Raw genomic sequence first — 16,889 nt, forward strand, 5'->3', positions numbered from 1 at the left:
GGTGGCGGTGGGTGGGCGGGGGTTGAGAAACGGTGGGGGGGGGGGGGGGGTCCTACCTACCCAGCTTGGCTCAAATCTGCCTACTGCACAGGAGACTCTTCCAGGCGGGGACCTTTTGGATGTACTGGGACCTCTTGACCCAAATTAGACCAAGCAACAACTAAGGGCATGGGTGGGGGCGGGCTGGTCCAGGGTGTATAGCAAGGGGTGGGGGAATTAAATTACAAGCACATTTAAGCTGAGTGTCAAAACTGCTCCCTAGTTATTGGCTCAAATCTGCCTACTGCACAGGAGACTCTTCCAGGCGGGGACCTTTTGGATGTACTGGGACCTCTTGACCCAAATTAGACCAAGCAACAACTAAGGGCATGGGTGGGGGCGGGCTGGTCCAGGGTGTATAGCAAGGGGTGGGGGAATTAAATTACAAGCACATTTAAGCTGAGTGTCAAAACTGCTCCCTAGTTAGGAGATGAGCTTGGCTCAGAAGGTGGGGAAAGACCCAGGCTAGAGATACTGGGAACTACAGCGTATGCAGGGGAGCACAGCCCAGCCTCAGTGCTCCACAGCAGGGACCAGAGATGGGAATGAGGTAGCATCTACTCTTTTGGTCCAGGTTCAGCTGGGGATCGTGGCTTGGGAGACAATGGTCTGAGGGAGACAGGCTGGCTCGATGGGGGAATGACCTGTCTGGAGTCAGCCTTCTCCCCACGGCATGCTGCCTGCTGCAGCAAAGGGCTCAGCGGGGTGAGAGAGCTTGGCACGTTCCTCAACAGACACATGCCCTCACCCTCTCCTGCTCTGCTGCAGATTTGCTTCACGAGAAGCAGGCACCACTGGGGTTGGGCCTCAGCCCCCCTGCCATGAACTAGCCCAAGCCGTGACACTCATGGGTGCTGGCCCACCTTTCAGAGGGGGCAGGATCAGTGCACAGCATGAGTAAGCAGACCAGGCATAGGTGTGCACACCATCCCTCTGGCCCAAGGCTGCGGGTGAGCTGGGAGGCTCAGCCTGCCTTTTCTCTACGACTCATGTCTGCATTTTTTTATAAAGGGCAAAAGTCCCCCTCCTGTACCCTGGGTGTCATCAGCCCACCTAACTGCCTTCAGCCACTCTCTCCTACGACCCTGAAGTGCTGTCTTGTCCCCCCTCATGGGAGCACTGGTTTGCCCCCCTCGTGGGAGCGCTGGTGTGCCCCCCTCATGGGAGCGCTGGTGCCACCCTCGTGGGAGCGCTGGTTTGCCCCCCCCGTGGGAGCGCTGGTTTGCCCCCTCATGGGAGTGCTGGTTTGCCCCCCTCGTGGGAGCACTGGTTTGCCCCCCCCGTGGGAGCGCTGGTTTGCCCCCTCATGGGAGTGCTGGTTTGCCCCCCTCGTGGGAGCGCTGGTTTGCCCCCCCCGTGGGAGCGCTGGTTTGCCCCCTCATGGGAGTGCTGGTTTGCCCCCCTCGTGGGAGCACTGGTTTGCCCTGCTGAAGGGGGCTGGGGATTCTATTCATGAAACATTTTTCCTATCAAGATCTGCCAATTCATCAAAACCCAATTGTCTTGTGAGAACCTTTCTCTTCGTGGAGGTTCCCAAAGAAGGTTCTCGTAGGGCCTGAAGGGAGTTTCCAGTTGAGATTAGAAAGGACTCCCAACCAACCCATCCACTCTTGACTGCTAGTGGTTCTAGCACTGCCCTGGGAGGTAGGAGGCCCAGGCCCAAGCCCTTGTTCTCAAGGACTTGAACTGAATCTCCCATGTCCTTGGCAAGTGCTCCAACCACCTGGTGTGGGCGTGCATGAAATCATGTCCCTGATTTCACATAGGTTAAAAACCACCCCTGTCCGGCAGGGCATAGCTAGGGAGTGCAGCACCCTCCAGCAAGTCCCTCCACACCTCAGCATCTCCTTGGCCCACCTGTAAGGGAGGGGACACCCGCTGCTGTGAAGTGCTGCAGGACCCTCAAGTGTCACAAGTGATGTGCTCTGGAACAAGATGGCCTTTGGGGCCTGAGGGGTTGGCTTGTGTGCAAAGCCATGGTCAGCACTTCAGGGAACATCCTGAAGCAGGGCTGTTTCCCCTGTCAAACTGCAGGAGAAACTGAGAGAAGCCGCCTGTGCCAGGGATCCCTGGGTCTCCGTGTCCCCAGTCATCAGGCAGTACAGTCAACAAGCAAGCAAGGAGGAAGGGGCAATTACCTAACGTGATCATTTCATACAGCAGAATCCCAAACGACCACCTGGGGAGTAAAGAGGTTTGAAGAGCATCAGAACAGCTGTAAAAGACAGAGTCCTCCCAGCACTTCTCCTCCCTACCCTTCACTTGTGTGTCCAGCCCCCCCTGCTCCCATGAGCCCCCACACCCTAGCCGTGCTCCTGAGGCTCACCAGATGCCTGCCTTGGTCCCTTTCAAAAGGCCTACCCCTGGGGAGACTCCAGCTGCCTCCTGGAGGGGCAAAATGCAACCTCTGTGCACTGACAGCTGTGGTGTCACTGAGTGTGATCGAGAGCTGGCTGAATACTGGGGATGCGGATTGTCCTGCAAATTGAGCAACTTCTCTCTGCTTAACCAAATCTAAGTGCTTTGCTCTGTATGGCTTTATAACATGGCATAACTTGGTTCAATACGTTTCCAATACAGACCGCATTCAGCCCACTGGGAGAAAGGCAATGTAGCACAGGGTGATCAACCTGACTGGGACTTAGAACATGGGGGCTCCAGTCCCAGCCCTCTATCTGATCTTGCCTAATTTATTTTCTCTGTTTAGACCACAAGGTCTGAGGACGGTCTCTAAGTAAGTGCATGAACAGCACCTGCACAACAAGATCCTGATCTCAGCTGGGGCCTCTGGGTGCCACTTGTAACACAGTGACGGGGCCACCAGTTTCAAAGTCCCCTGGTCTGTTGCAATGTGCCCCATGGTTCTGACTAAGGGGTCAATTCCCTGAGAACCAGAGTGCTTGGCACTGCCAGTCTTTGCTGAACTTTGTGCTTGGTGAATATGATTCAGGTATCTCTGGAGATCTCTGCTGTCTGACTTTGCAAACGGGTCACAGATCACGCTGTATCTTTGGCTCCTCACCCTGGGCTGGGCTGGGCTGGGTAGCACACCTGATTCTGATCCAGGTGAGGGTGGCTCCAACTGCACTGTCTTGGGCTACTCCCTAGTGCATGAATACTTCCTGCTTTAGAGTTTCACCAAGAAAGCCCCTGATGCTCCATCCATTGGACTGGCTGAAGTGCCCTTCAATCAGAGTGGCTGTGGTCCCTGTGCATCCCATGGTAGCCCCTTCATCTTTGCCCATCTCTCTGCAACAGCCAAGATCCCGGGACAACCCACTCCAACAGTGAATTACAGGGAGGGTGATGGGTTCAAGCAGAGCTACAGGCTCACTTCAGCCCTCTACCCTCTGCCAAGGTTTTACCATCACCCGTGACACACCAGCCCTTTGGGGACTCTGCACTGCCACTGCTAGCAATGGTGCTAGTGCAGGCAGAGAACACAGCCATTACTGCCATGCTGCTTGAGCCATGCAGGGTACAAATCCCATGCACATAGAGTTTCAGGAGAGGAAAGCCCCCCCCACAAAAAGTCCAGCTTAGCTGAGGCCATGGCACTGTGGGTAGAAAGAGAGGGAGTCAATGAGCAGGTGCATTTATGCAGTACTGTCCCCTGTATCTTCTCTCTGTGGTGGTGTGTGTACACTGAAAAGAAGTCACCGTGGGGCCGGGCTTTGCTTCCCTCAGCCGAGAACTCACACATCACTCCTTGCTGTGATGGGCTGGTTCAGGATCCTTTCTGGTGGTAGCCACTTTATAGGCACCTCTGCTGCACTCCTGAGTGGCAACGTGCCCCTGCAGTAGACCTTGGCGGCCAGCCCCAGGCCGCAGAGCCGAACAGTCAGATCCTGGTGGATTAGGATGTTGCAAGCTGCCACATTGCCATGGATCAGCCTTTGGCTCACTGTCAAGTACTCCTGAAAAAAGAGAATCCACGTGGATGCTTGTGAAAGAGGTCTTGGAGCAACCTGCAGCCAGCAACCCAGCTACTGGCAGCCATTGGGCGGGCTGCTGCATCCATGCCATCCCATATAGGCCTTTGGGCTCTGATTTCAAATACTCCAAGTGGGTACAACCCTGCACTGCCAACAACATCCCCAGGTCAACCCAGCCCCCTCTGGCAGCATTGTTTAGCTGAGCTCTGCCTCAGCCTTGTAGGGATCAACCGTCTGTTCTGTCCCAGGAGGACTCCGTCTGTAACATGCAGGTCCACGTGCTGCACCAGCTGGGCACTGAGCTCAGGGACCTCTTGCAGGATCATCTCACTAATCTAGCAGCTCGGGGGGGGGGCCATCGGTGTGGTGTTGCCAGGGAAATCATCCAGGGATCATCTTTAAAGGCTATTAATAGTTCAACTTGTTAAACAAGCTAGTGCATTGGATCCATCCTCCATCTACATACCAGCCCACGTGCTATCTGGATGGCCATAGCATAGACCCTCTTCTCCGTCAGGTGATAAGTACGCTCAGCAATGGACAAGTCCCCCTGACAAGGCAAAGGGAAGAGACAGCTCAGTAAGGCAGCAGCTCCCGCCTGTCCCCGAAACACAACTGTTCCAGCATGGAATTCCCAGCGCTGTGAGAGATCCTGCAAACAAGACCGGCAAACCTAGTGCGCGGGATCAGAGACAGCTGAGCTGAGCACAACAGGGAGCCACCTCACCCCCCTCCGCAGCCCAAAGCCAGCGTGGCTCCAGCAGCTCACACCCCTCCGCAGCCCAAAGCCAGCGTGGCTCCAGCCATGGCCATGACATGTAAGCACTGACCCACCACAGCAGCCCAGGACATGACAGAGACCTGCTGCTTTGGGAGTCAGCCACATTTTCAAAACCAACACATTTCTTGTGGGAAAGTGCCACGGTTGCCTCCTTGACAACAGGAATGTCACATGAAGCAGATTGTGTTTCATTTCCAGTTGAAATTCCCACCTGCTCTCATTTTTCAGGAACTTTCTGGAGCACCACATGCCTCCCCAGCAAGACAGCAGCTTCCCGTCAGGATTCATAAGCAAGAGTACGCGATTAAAGTCATTAGCCCCTGGACTGTAATGCAGAGATCTGCAGCAAAGTTTTGGCAACCCTGAGATGTTTTCAATCTGCTGTCGGCAGTGAAGAAAAATGGTGAACATTTATCTAGCAGAAGTTGTTCACTGCTCTTCACTCGCTCAGTTCAAATTTCCCTCCTGTGTTCTGCAGCATTCAGGGCACTGTCTGGGTTTGAAGCCAGGAGCCCTCATGGATCCTCTTGCTCTGCTCTCTGAACTGTGGTAGGTGAGATTTAATTTCATAGATTTCATAGATTTCATAGACATCAGGGCTGGAAGGGACCTCGGAAGATCACCGAGTCCAGCCCCCCGCCCAAAGGGCAGGAAGTCAGCTGGGGTCATAGGATCCCAGCAAGATAAGCATCCAGTTTCATCTTGAAGGTGTACAATGAAGCTGCTTGAACCACCCCCGGCGGCAGGCTGTTCCAGACCTTGGGGGCTCGGACAGTAAAGAAGTTCTTCCTTATGTCCAGCCTGAAACGGTCTTGAAGTAGTTTGTGACCATTCGACCTCGTCATCCCTTGGGGCGCTCTGGTGAACAAACGTTCCCCCAGATGCTGGTGGTCACCCCTGATAAACTTGTAGGTGGCCACCAGATCACCCCTGAGCCTGCGCTTTTCCAGGCTAAAGAGCCCCAGGGCTCTCAGCCGGCCCTCGTAGGGTCTGCTTCCCTGACCTCTGATCATGCGCGTGGCTCTTCTCTGCACTCTCTCAAGCTTCTCCACATCCTTTTTGAGTTGTGGAGCCCAAAACTGGACGCAGTACTCCCGCTGCGGCCTCGCTAGGGCCGAGTACAAGGGGAGAATGACGTCCCGGGATTTGCTTGAGAAGCATCTATGGATGCAAGCCAGCGTTTTGGTCGCTTTACTAGCCGCCGCATCGCACTGCAGGCTCATGTTCATCTTGTGGTCAATGATGACCCCCCATGGTAATTATCTCTCATGGATTCCCGCTAGCTATGATACCTTAATCCCTGGGCACCAATCGCCACATTCAGACTAGCTGGGTCTAATCTTTAAACCCTTGCCAATGAATTCCAATCCCACATCAATGCAACCATATATGTGACTACAGGGGCAAAATAATATTTAATTCCCCCTATACAATTTATTGACACAAAACCAACTTGTTCCTTTTCATCCTGCATTACTGGCCAGGGAACCAAGTTCTGGTTAAGTCTGTGTTTTACCAGAGCTGTCAGCTAAGATTCCAGCATCTTTCTTACTGACAGGGATGCTGAGGCTGAAGGAAAGAGGCATCTAGAAACTATGGTGATGGATGTGGAATAAGAACCAAAACAGCAAAAAAGAGACTGTAAGTCCCAGGTGGCATCTGCCATGCTGACAGCTAGCACAAGTCACGAGTTAAGTTGTACAGGATCAAGTTCCATCTACAGAATAAATATAAGACTTCTCACCATCATTTTACAGGGTGCTTCCAGAGTGCGGTTGTTATCTAATAGAGAGAGGAAATGTTGCATTGGTTTGTTCTTTGTTGCAAACCTATGTGGCAGGCATGGGGCCCAGCGTATCATGAGATTAAGCAGTGTCTTAAGTTTGGGGCTGTTTCTTTGCCTTCTGGTTTCTTGGTTTTCCCAGTGCATGTGGGTCATGCTCAGGTCTCTCTTTGCTTCTAGTGCTTTTTACACAAGCAAAGCTGAGCCGAGCACTACCTCCCACAGAAGTGCACCAGAATAGTGTATTTACTTGCGGAATACCGTATTTACTTGAACAGCACACACATCTTTTTCCTACTGCATCACAAGAGCTTGCGCTGGAATGGCCACCAGCGGCACTTCTCCAGGCAGAACAAGAGGTGCTAATGCACAGAGAAGCAGAGGGGGAGGCAGGCAGCGCATGTGGTGGTGCTTCCTCCACCCCAGTTTGCCCACATTCAAACCAGACAGCACCTCCTACCTGGCGGGCTTTCCATAGGAAAGGCAGTAAGTTTCCTAGGCTCATGGCCTCCAGCACAAAGCAGAGGGGCAGAGCTTGGCTCTGACACCACAGCACCTTCACCAGGCTGTCGTGGTTACAGATCTGGATATGAAACTTCATCACGTCTAGGAAATCTCTCACTTCTTTGGGGCTGGCAGTGGCTGAGGGTAAAGAAGGAGAAGCAAGGTTAGCGCATGGCATGGGCAGCGAGAGGGGAGAGCCAGGACAGCTTATAGCCTCAGCACTTGTAAGGGAGCAGAACTGGGCCCTGGACAACAAAGCAAAATTCGACAGCCCCACTGAGATGATGGGCCCCTAGGGAGGGGCAAATGCACAAACATGGGAAGGGAGTCATTGGTGAGGCAGCAGGATTGATGACAAGGATCACAAGGGCTCTGGGTGGGTCACAGGCTTAACACAGGTCACCAATATGATGCAGTCACCAAAGGAAATGGAGCGGTCCATAAAGCTCCAAAGTCGGCACACAGAAGGACTGATTTCAACCGCCCTTGTAGTGGTGGGACACTGACAGCCCTCTGCCCCCGTGCTGGGCCCTGGGCAACAAAGCAAAATTACCTGTACTTTACCCATGGTAGGTTAGGCTGTTCTTGGTGGGTTTGGGCAATGGAAGTAGTTGTGCAACAGCGTTGGTTGTGTAGTTTAGGAACAATTAGACAAGCCTCCTGATGGGATGGTTTGGATAGGGATGCTCCTAATGAACTTGGGTGGGTGGGGATGAGTCTAGAAAGGGCAAGTGCCTCTCTCCGTCAGGCATACCTGGCAGTTTCCTCAGGATCACAGCCTGGACAGTCTCTGAAGAGCCTCTTTGAATGATGGTGGCCTGGGAAATCTGCCCATAGCGCCCAGCGCACAAGAACTGCTCCTGCTGGATGTGCCTGTCCTGAGGCAGCTCCCACGCCACTAAGAGCGGGTCCTTTCGTTGCAGAATTTTCTCTGCTGCAGGCAAGGCGTCATACTCATCCTGCTCATCTGCCAAGGAAGAGTCAACCGACTGGCTGTCAATACACACTGCAGAGATAACAAGGGATCCCTCTGCCTTGGGGTCTGGAGGTGACTACAAGGGACTCACAGTCAGGACTCCTGGGTTGTCTTCTCACGGGACCGTCTATGTAACCTTGGACCTGGCACTGCTCTAAGGCAGAGCGGGACTGGAAGGATGGTTCAGTGATATTCCCCAGGTCACACAGGAAATCTGGGATGGAGCAGGGAACTTGAACCCAGGCCTGCAAAGGCCTTAGCTAGTGCCCTAACCACTAGCCTGGACAGTCCTTCTGGGTGTGTCCCTCTTCATAAGGGGAGGGTGATGTGGACCAGCTCATCCAGGAGACTGAGTTCTGCAGTATCTGCAAGGCATTTGGGGACCCCCTCGTGGGAGGTGCTGTGGGGACACAAAGGGCCCTGAGGAGTGAAAGGCGCTGCTATTGACCTGCAAGTGCCAGGCCCAGCAATTCTTTGGCAGTGAAGTGGCAGTTCTGGGGTTAGCGCCTGCTGGAGTACAACAGCCTCGCCTTGCCTGCTTGCCTTGCGCTCCTAGCTGGGTAAGTCCTGCTTCCAGTGATAACTGCAACAGCAGCAAGCAGCACAGACTCTGTTTTCTATACCAGAGATGTAGAGGTCAAAGGTCTCTGGGCTTTGCCTCAGTTCTCTGCCTCCTTCATCTTCCTCCCTTCCCCCATCTCTTCTCTTTAAGTCTGCGGCTTCATGCGAAGAAGGGCTTTGTTCTCTGTTAATGCTGTTCCTGCAGCACATGATATGTACTGACGCTCCAACCCATGGCTGGAGGGAGGCAGGGATGTGCTCAGGTGCCAGGCTCTGCAGATCGCCACATCCTCTCACATCAGTACGCTATTGCACATGGCAGAGCTAATGTTGGAGGCTGATTTCTGTCTACAAGGGGATTCAATGAGTGGCCATACCAGGAGCTGCACAGGCCTAGCTGGGGGTGTGGGTTCACTGCAGACCAGATGCTAATTCTTAGCCAAATTGCTGTTTGATTCCAGGATGCATCCCTAGAGGCCTCCGGGGGTCAGTGACTGATGCACCTACCTTGAGCAGAGGGGCCCAGTGGGTTGGCAAGCCCAAGGCCCTGCTGCTGTGGCCCCTCACTGACGAAGGCAACAAACGGGGGAAGGCCCTTTGGTGGAGCAAGACCATACGTCCTTACCTTCCAGAAGAATGATGGGTTCAACCTCCGTGTCCTTCTTCCTCCAGCAAATCCTCCAGAGGATCATCCCCACCACCAGTAACGTGGAGAAGGCGAGCAGGGAGGGGATAATGATTACTGCCTTCTGCATCCCGTTTTCATCTGCAACAAAAGACCCAGGGATGACGCTAGAGACACGCAGCTGCTTGGTGCTGGCTGGGAGTCCCTGGCAGTTCGTGGTTGGAGACCACTGCCCTACACTGTGGCAGCACAGCTGTGGCAGAGACAGTGCTCCACCAGCACGTGTTGCATTTCAGGAGCGGGTGGAACAATTCCTGCATGTACATCACAGTGCAGAGCGTCAAATCCTGCAAGGAGCTGTACTGGAGTTCCTACACTGGCTCCTGTGATGAAGAAAGGCAGGCTCGTTCAAGGTGGACAGGAGGACTAAGCACTCTAGACTGAAGAAGAGCTGCGTATAATTGGGAAGGCAGTTTCTACCCTGCAAATAGCAGGGCAGGGTATTTTTGTTTCCTTACAAGGTGTAGGAGAGGACTGGGAGGAGCAGAGTTGGTCTAGAAGCTTTTTCTCCCCCAGTTCTCTTTAGGTCAGAAATTCAGCAGTCCTTACCAATGTTTATATCACAGTGGTGCCCAGCAGATCAACCCCAGTGGAGATTAGGTGTGCAACATGCTGTACATACATGACATAAGAGCTCAGAAACTAGATAAGGCAAAAGGGAAACTGAGGCACCAGGGAGGGGAAGCAACTTGCCCAAGACCAGGCAACAGACACAGGACTACATCTCCTGAGTCCCTTCTAGTGCCCCATCCACTGAGCCACATTGCCCTTGAAATGCTATGACTAACACGAGGCATGAAGACTAGTTAAACAACAACCACAGCCCTTCAAGGGAGCAGTCAGATTGAGGGGCCCACTGAGGTCCCATCCCAAAGCTAGGAGGCCCAGCTGGGATATCCCTGAGGAGGCAAAGAGCCAGCAGAGTGGTTGTCTGTCAAACAGACTTCCCTGGCTGGCTTTAAGGATAACAACTCAAGGCAAACCCCTGTCCTGCCCCCCTCAGTCTTTTCACCTTGCAAAGCATCAGGAAAGCAGCACACTCAGCTGGCTCAGAGCAGCTCCCTCTCTCAGCACAGGAGACACCTTCCCAAGCACAGAGCGATCCATCTGCCTAATGGATATTGCTGCTACCTGATGTTACATATCATCCAGCACGTTAACATAGCATCTTAATGGGCATACAACAGGAACTGCCTGTATCTGAGCAATTAGCAAGCAGACAGGCAGGGGGAATGCTCTTATCTGTCGGCAGGTTCAGTCTGCAGGGCTGATGCCTCATTACATTTTGGAAAGACCGTTCCTGCCAGGATTAATGGTCTCGAGGCATCAGAACTGTCAGGGGCATTTGTGTTTTACAGTGATTAGCTGCCTAATTGCCTCCCTCTGCAGGTGGGAACTTTTGTATGATACAGAAATGGGTCAAATTCTATTCGGGTGCACTGGAAAGAGGGAGCTGCAGAATGAGTGTGTCAGGCAAGTTCTCAGCAGCTTCAGGCTTCTCGACTGGCTGTGCAAGAGCTTTCTACGCAAAAGACGGCCAACTCCCATGGCCCCAAGCTCTGCCTGGGCCTGAGCCTGAGCCTGAGCCTGAGCCTGAGCCTGCCAGCCAGGCCTCCTCCTGCATTCCTGGGTTCCCAGATGCACTTGGGTTCCATAGAGCAGCCCAGGCCCTGTCCCCGCGCGGGGTGGGTCTGGTGGCTGGACTGTCCAGAAGGCTCCGTCCTCACAGGCTGGACATCCCAGGTGCTTTGATGCTGAATGTTTTGGGGAACCTGGTCCCAAATAGCAGTTCTGAGTGCAGCAGGCCAGAGAGCTCGACCCACAGCTCGTATCACATGTCATGACCCCAGCAGCTCCTTTCTTGCCTGCTCCCCACTCAGCACCTGGGGCTGCTGCTGCCCAGCAGCCCTGCCCTCGCTGGGTGGCTGACTGCATGAGCTCCCCTATTGCCGCTGCTCACAGAGGGAAACCTGAAGTTCTGACTCAGATGGAGCCAGGAGGCTCAGTCCCTTCCAAACATAATGACTGAAAACCTCCTGGCTCAGTGCTTGAGGATGGCTGCGCTTGGGGCCATGGTGAAGTCTTGGCTGACTGAAGTCAATGGGGCGACTGCTGCTCCACCCTGCCTGCTGGCTCCCAGCATGGCGGACACGGACACGCACAGCGCCCCGCCTCCAGGCCACGCGAGGGCTGCTCTGCCTGGTGCTCTGCAGCTAATGCAGCCTGTGTGCTGCGAGCTTCCCCTTTAACTCTTTGTGTTCTGTGGTGTGCCAGAGAAAGCACCTTGGGAAAGGGATGCCTGGGCTGTCCCAGGGGGACAGTGTGTTATTGCAGGGCAGGGAATGGGCTTTTTAACCACCTAGTAAATCATTATTCTGACCTTTGCATATTATCTTTGAAAATACTGGGGGCAAAGATAGCATGGGACAAAAACAGGGCTGGGTCAGGACAGGGGCAGCTATGATGTGGGTGTGCCTCCTTTCTAGACACAGCAAGTGTTTGCTTTCAAGGTGTGGCATCGCTCTAAAGCAGCAGGCCCCAGCCTCACTGGTCCTGGCAGGAGGACCAAGCAAGTAACATGCCACAAGAAGTGCAGACTTTGCTCCCCTTGCCACCCCTGGTATTAACGGTTCAGTTTCCCACAGCTACAAGCAGTGTTGCGGCTTGTGCTGGGGCCATGGGTTGGGAATGGGAACCACTAGCTTAAGGACAGTGCAGTGTGACATCAGCCCTAGCCCCATCTCAGCACAGCTTTCTGCTGAGGACTTCCCCTTTCCCCTGCTCATGTAATGGGCATCACCCAGCAGGGCAGCAGCTCTGAAAACTTAGGACAGCGCGGTCGAGTGAATGGAGCTGAGCTGGGGTACGGGCGTTCTGGCCCTGAACTCAGCTCTAGCGACCCTGGGCAAGCCCCTTCCCCTCCGCATGCCTCACTTCCCTCCTGCATAGTGCAGAGATACAGACCTGCTCCATAAAGCACCTTGAGGGGAGACGTGCTGCAGAAGAGCAAGGAGGGGAGGGGGAACCTTCTTTCTAAATAGCTCCTAGTGCTCAAGTCTGGCAACAGACCCTGCCCTCCTGCTCCCCAGCCGGCCCCCAGCCTTTGTGCAGGAGCTGGTCAAACCACTGGAACAAAACTCCCTTTTGTCACAAACTGCCCTCGTCCCCTCACTGGACTTGTTGGGTTCTCCACATGTCTTGAAATGTTCCCTCTTATTTTTCTTAGTTGCCCTGAAAAGGGCAGGCTGTTATTTCTTCCCTTTTCAGTGGCAAAAATGGACTGGGCAAAGGGAAGAGGAAATCCAAAAAGCCTTTTTTTTCACCTGCAACATTTTCTTTAAAATAGTTTTAAAACATTTTAATAAAATCTTCTGGGTCATGGGATTTCACCCACTCCCAACTCCTTGCCCTCAGGCCCTGCCTGTCCTCTCTCTGCTCTCCCACAGCCCCCTGGTTTGTTTGCCCTGGTTTCACACATCCAGTCTCTCCTGGGATTCCCTATTCTCCCATCTGCCAGAATCCCTGCCCCACTGCCTTTCCCCAGGCCTCCCTCACCTCTAGCTCAGAACAGCACGGGAAGGAGCCGGGCCTGGAGTGGGCAGAGATTATGGCAATAAACACTTCACAAGTAACTGGTACAAGTGTCCCTCCATTCTGCAGGCGTGCTGAGCCCAAAGAGAAAGAAAGGAGGTCTTGCTCTGCAGGGACTTCAGGACAAGGTTTTTAATACCCTCATTTTAAAATGATTTTTCTTGTTGCCTCTCCCTGCCCCCATATTTTCCTAGATAAGCTCCCCCTGGATGGAGGGGTGGCAGGATAACTGCTTCTTTGGGGCCGGCTACAAGTGGAATTTTACTGACCGGTTCTAACGGGACTCGAGCCCCAACATGAACTCGGGAGCGGCTGCTATTGCCGGAGAATGCATAGAAGCGTGAGGCAGGACCGTGCAGCGAGAGCACCCCAACCAGCCCACACGAGAGGTGTCGCATGGCACTTACCACAGAGATAATTTCCACTGGAGAAGTTGCAGGACGGGGGCTGGCTGCCCATCAGAGACTGTCCCTGTTGGCCTGGGTTTGGCTGCAGATCTGTTGCTCAGGCTGAACCCACTTCCCGGGGTCCTAGTGAGATCCGCACGTGTGCCACAGCAAGGGGAGCTGTGCGCCCTGCAACACGGTGCTAGAATCAATCGGCTGACAAACCTCCTTCGCTCCAGCTTCCCAGACAGCCTGGGTTCCCCTACTGCATCCCAACCACTGCTGCCTGCCTGGCAGTGCCCTGGGGCATAACAGGTGCCTCGGCAGGCTGGTGCTGTCTGATGTGTTGGGCAAAGGTTTCACCACGGCTGGTTTATAATCGTGCACCTGACTCTGGAGGAGCAGCTCCAAGTTCAAGGATCCCAGGTGGAATTTAATTCTTTTTTCCTTCAGCAGCTGATAGGGCCCAATTCAGCCCCTGCACAAACCAACAGACAGATTCTCAGTGCCACCCATGACTGCAGGATTGGGCTGAATAACTTATTTCTCTTCAGAAAATAAGACCATTGTAAAGAAAATGGGGACCTTGCTGCCAGATTAGCTTGCAACAAACTTGGGGACCTGTCAGAAACAAAACCGCTAACTGTAGATGAGGGCTTCATGAAAGCACCTTAAGTGTCCGATTATAGCCACTGGTCACCCACAGTGCACAGAGGGGAGGCAGGGTAACAGCCCACAGCACTCTGGCAAGCTAATCTAGGTTGGGACCTGGACTAGATAATGACCCCCAGAGCCTCTTCAGCTTGGCTTAAAGCAGACTGAATGGTGGAGTCCCAGTGTGGAGAGTCGTTGTCCTCTTGCTCACCCCTTCCACCCCTTTTGGCCCCTGCCCATGGGTTCTGTCTCTTCAGGATTTGCTCAGCCCATGGCGCAGAGTGTGGCCTGGATGGGGCTGCACGAACTATTGTAACACACTAGATACCCGGTGCATAAAACCCCTGTTGTCCATTTTCACCTAGTCTCATCTGGAAGACACTTTTGTCCCCACCTTATACTTACAGCACCAGAGCTGTCCTTGATGTCACTTCACTGACTTACACAGAGGTGCTGGGGTGTGAGTTTGGGTCTGTGACCCTTTTTGGGGGGACTGAATCAGCAAGAAACAAGCAAACAAACAAAATTCCCAAACGCGCCGAGTGAATAATTTCCCACACAGGCAATCGCCAGGTTTCCAAAGTACTTTGTCCATCTCCTTCCCCTGGCTGGGTGGTACAAAAATAACCCACAGTGCACAAACTTACCAGCTTGTTCTGCATAAATTTCCCATCCAGCTCAGTTTCTCTCCACAGTGCTGCACCAAAGACTTTCTGCTCCGCGCCCTGAGGCAGGATCTACTGCTGAAACCTCCGTAGGTGTTTTCTTCTTTCGCACTTACTCTGACTCAGGTATCACTGGGATTTCTTGTGGCCAGACTGAATCTGACTCACAGGTCTTGACTGCAAAGGGGAATATTATTAGTAGGATTTATTTGTACACTGATAGTGCCTGGAAGCCTGAGGCATGGAGTAGGACTTGCTTTGTACACACAGAACAGAAAGACATTGCCTGGTGGAAAGTGCCCACAAAAGTCCACCCATTCTTTTTCCAGAGACACTGCCAAAGCCTTCTGTGTACCTGAATCACTAAAAACAAGCTCAAATTGAGAATACCAAGTTCCCTTCAGAGCTGGGGCAGAGGCTGGTTTGCACCAAACTGATCCAAAAATGACTTTGATAGTAAATACCTACCAGTGAAACCATTCTTCTTAAGCATGCACTGAGATGTCTGACCTCAGATGGACTCGCAATGTGAAAAAAAGCATTGGGTGACTCTGGGGAACTGGTAAGCTAACATCACAATTTCCAGACATAACAACATCTATTTTATTCGACTCTATTCTAAAAAGAAAATGTCTTCAACAAGGACCTTAAGTATACCATGGGATTCGATGATTCATCTCAAACAAGGTTAGGTTGCAATCTGAAATAAAGTGATGTTGGTTTTATTGATAAAAATGTTACTGAATATATATCTCGGACGAGTTTGAAGACATTACTCGGATCCAGTTTGCAGTAGAATGATTTATCCTCGAGGAACTTGGAATGAAATGAGTTTAGTAGGAATAAATTTATGACAAACTAGATACTGCTGAGTGACCATGGCAATGAGAAGAATAAGCATCAGCAATTTCTTGACAAATAATGTATTTGTTTTTGACTGAAAAGGCTCCAATACTATCTATACTGCTTCTTTTGTGAAGACATGATTTACCTCATCTGGCTAAAAAGAACTGAGTCTCAAATATCCAATTGTCCTTCTCACATATAAAATGAAAACACAGTTTGATCTTGAAATTGTGAGTGCCACTATTTACATGGAAAACAGAATACAAAATACAATCACGATACGTGGGGAACAAATGTAAGATACTAGATACCATGATCACTCATTAATTTTTTTTTGCAACTGGGGACATTTCCTGATTAAAATGTCATCAAGTTAGCACCATCAGGTTAAGCTATTCCCTGCCTTTTGGCAAGGGGGGAGGAGGCCAGAGGGAAGTCATGAAAATATTATATTAAATACATTTTTGAAAGTAGGGAACAACTTTATCAAGGTGAACTCAATCTCTGTTAGCTTTAACACAAGGAGAGAGCGTGCCAGTGAAAATACAGATTGCGAGTAGAAGGCTAGGTTATATCTGGGTCTTGGCACACATATACATGGCTGGTCTCCTACCTATCGACTGGGATAAGGTGCAAGACAGAGCTGGCAGTGGAAGGTTTGAAAAGAAGAACCTGTCACATTGTTCGATTTAGATGCAGTGACAATTTTTTATTAGCTGCACTGCGGTTGTGCCAAGGCCCCCGAGGCATGGTTCAGGCTCTCATGGTGCTCAGCACTGCCCCAGCACCAACCAGAAGGTGTGCCCTGCCCCAAAAGCTCATGATCTGAGCACCAGAGAAGGTTGGAGACTGAAGGTCCCTACATGAAATGGGGCAGGTGGAAAACAGAGAAGAGGGCACTTGCCCTCTCGACTCACACAGAGTGCTTTGGGCGTCATGAGCGTGGGGCAGGACAGGCTGTGCGTGCAGCAACGGCTGTCTGAGTGGGATTGGTACTGGCTGCAGGGCTGCCAGCCAGAGGGAGGTTGCATTAGGTGGACTGCTGAATCCCGATCCCAGGTAAGATGGGCAGTGAGGGAGGCTGTCGGGGCTGGAACACGCCATGAAAGGGAATATCATTGCTGGCCTATAAGGAGGCATGGGACCGGGGAAGGCTCTCTGTGAACTGGTGGTTAGCTTGCAGGGCAGTGGATAGGGGACAGCAGTGACCTATGCAAGGAAAGAAGATGGTGTTGAGTAGCCAGGGAGACAGGGTCTACGACCTAAAGGTGGGGGGGAGGCTGAAGAGCAGAGGAAAGATTGGAGCTATCAGCTTAGCTGTGAATCTCCAGTGTTTCTAGTGGTTGGTTTTCAGAATAAAACCAGATGAATTGGTGAGGTTTTATTCACCAAGGCGCCCCCGGGGGTTACAAGAAATAATGGCCACAAGCTAGCAGAGAGCAGATTTAGATTGGACACGCGGAAGAACTTCTTCACAGTTCGA

General features: G+C 52.4%; 1 protein-coding gene across 1 annotated transcript in view; it reads right to left on the minus strand.

Moving 5' to 3' along the window:
• LOC102373563 (tyrosine-protein kinase STYK1-like) overlaps positions 1-15,613 on the minus strand; it is a 19,553-nt gene extending 3,940 nt beyond the window's left edge. The window contains exons 1-8 of the mRNA XM_006023223.2: positions 14,543-15,613; positions 13,263-13,430; positions 9,205-9,345; positions 7,797-8,009; positions 6,999-7,180; positions 4,441-4,524; positions 3,739-3,956; positions 2,178-2,218 (exon numbers count right to left, since the gene is read on the minus strand). Of these exons, the coding sequence (XP_006023285.2) occupies positions 2,178-2,218; positions 3,739-3,956; positions 4,441-4,524; positions 6,999-7,180; positions 7,797-8,009; positions 9,205-9,345; positions 13,263-13,314 (931 nt within the window). The 5' untranslated portion in view covers positions 13,315-13,430; positions 14,543-15,613. The remainder of the gene's footprint in view (positions 1-2,177; positions 2,219-3,738; positions 3,957-4,440; positions 4,525-6,998; positions 7,181-7,796; positions 8,010-9,204; positions 9,346-13,262; positions 13,431-14,542) is intronic.
• Positions 15,614-16,889: the final 1,276 nt, after the last annotated feature.

The sequence above is a fragment of the Alligator sinensis genome, unplaced genomic scaffold (assembly GCF_000455745.1).
Source record: "Alligator sinensis unplaced genomic scaffold, ASM45574v1 scaffold512_1, whole genome shotgun sequence".
Classification (NCBI taxonomy): Eukaryota; Metazoa; Chordata; order Crocodylia; family Alligatoridae; genus Alligator; species Alligator sinensis.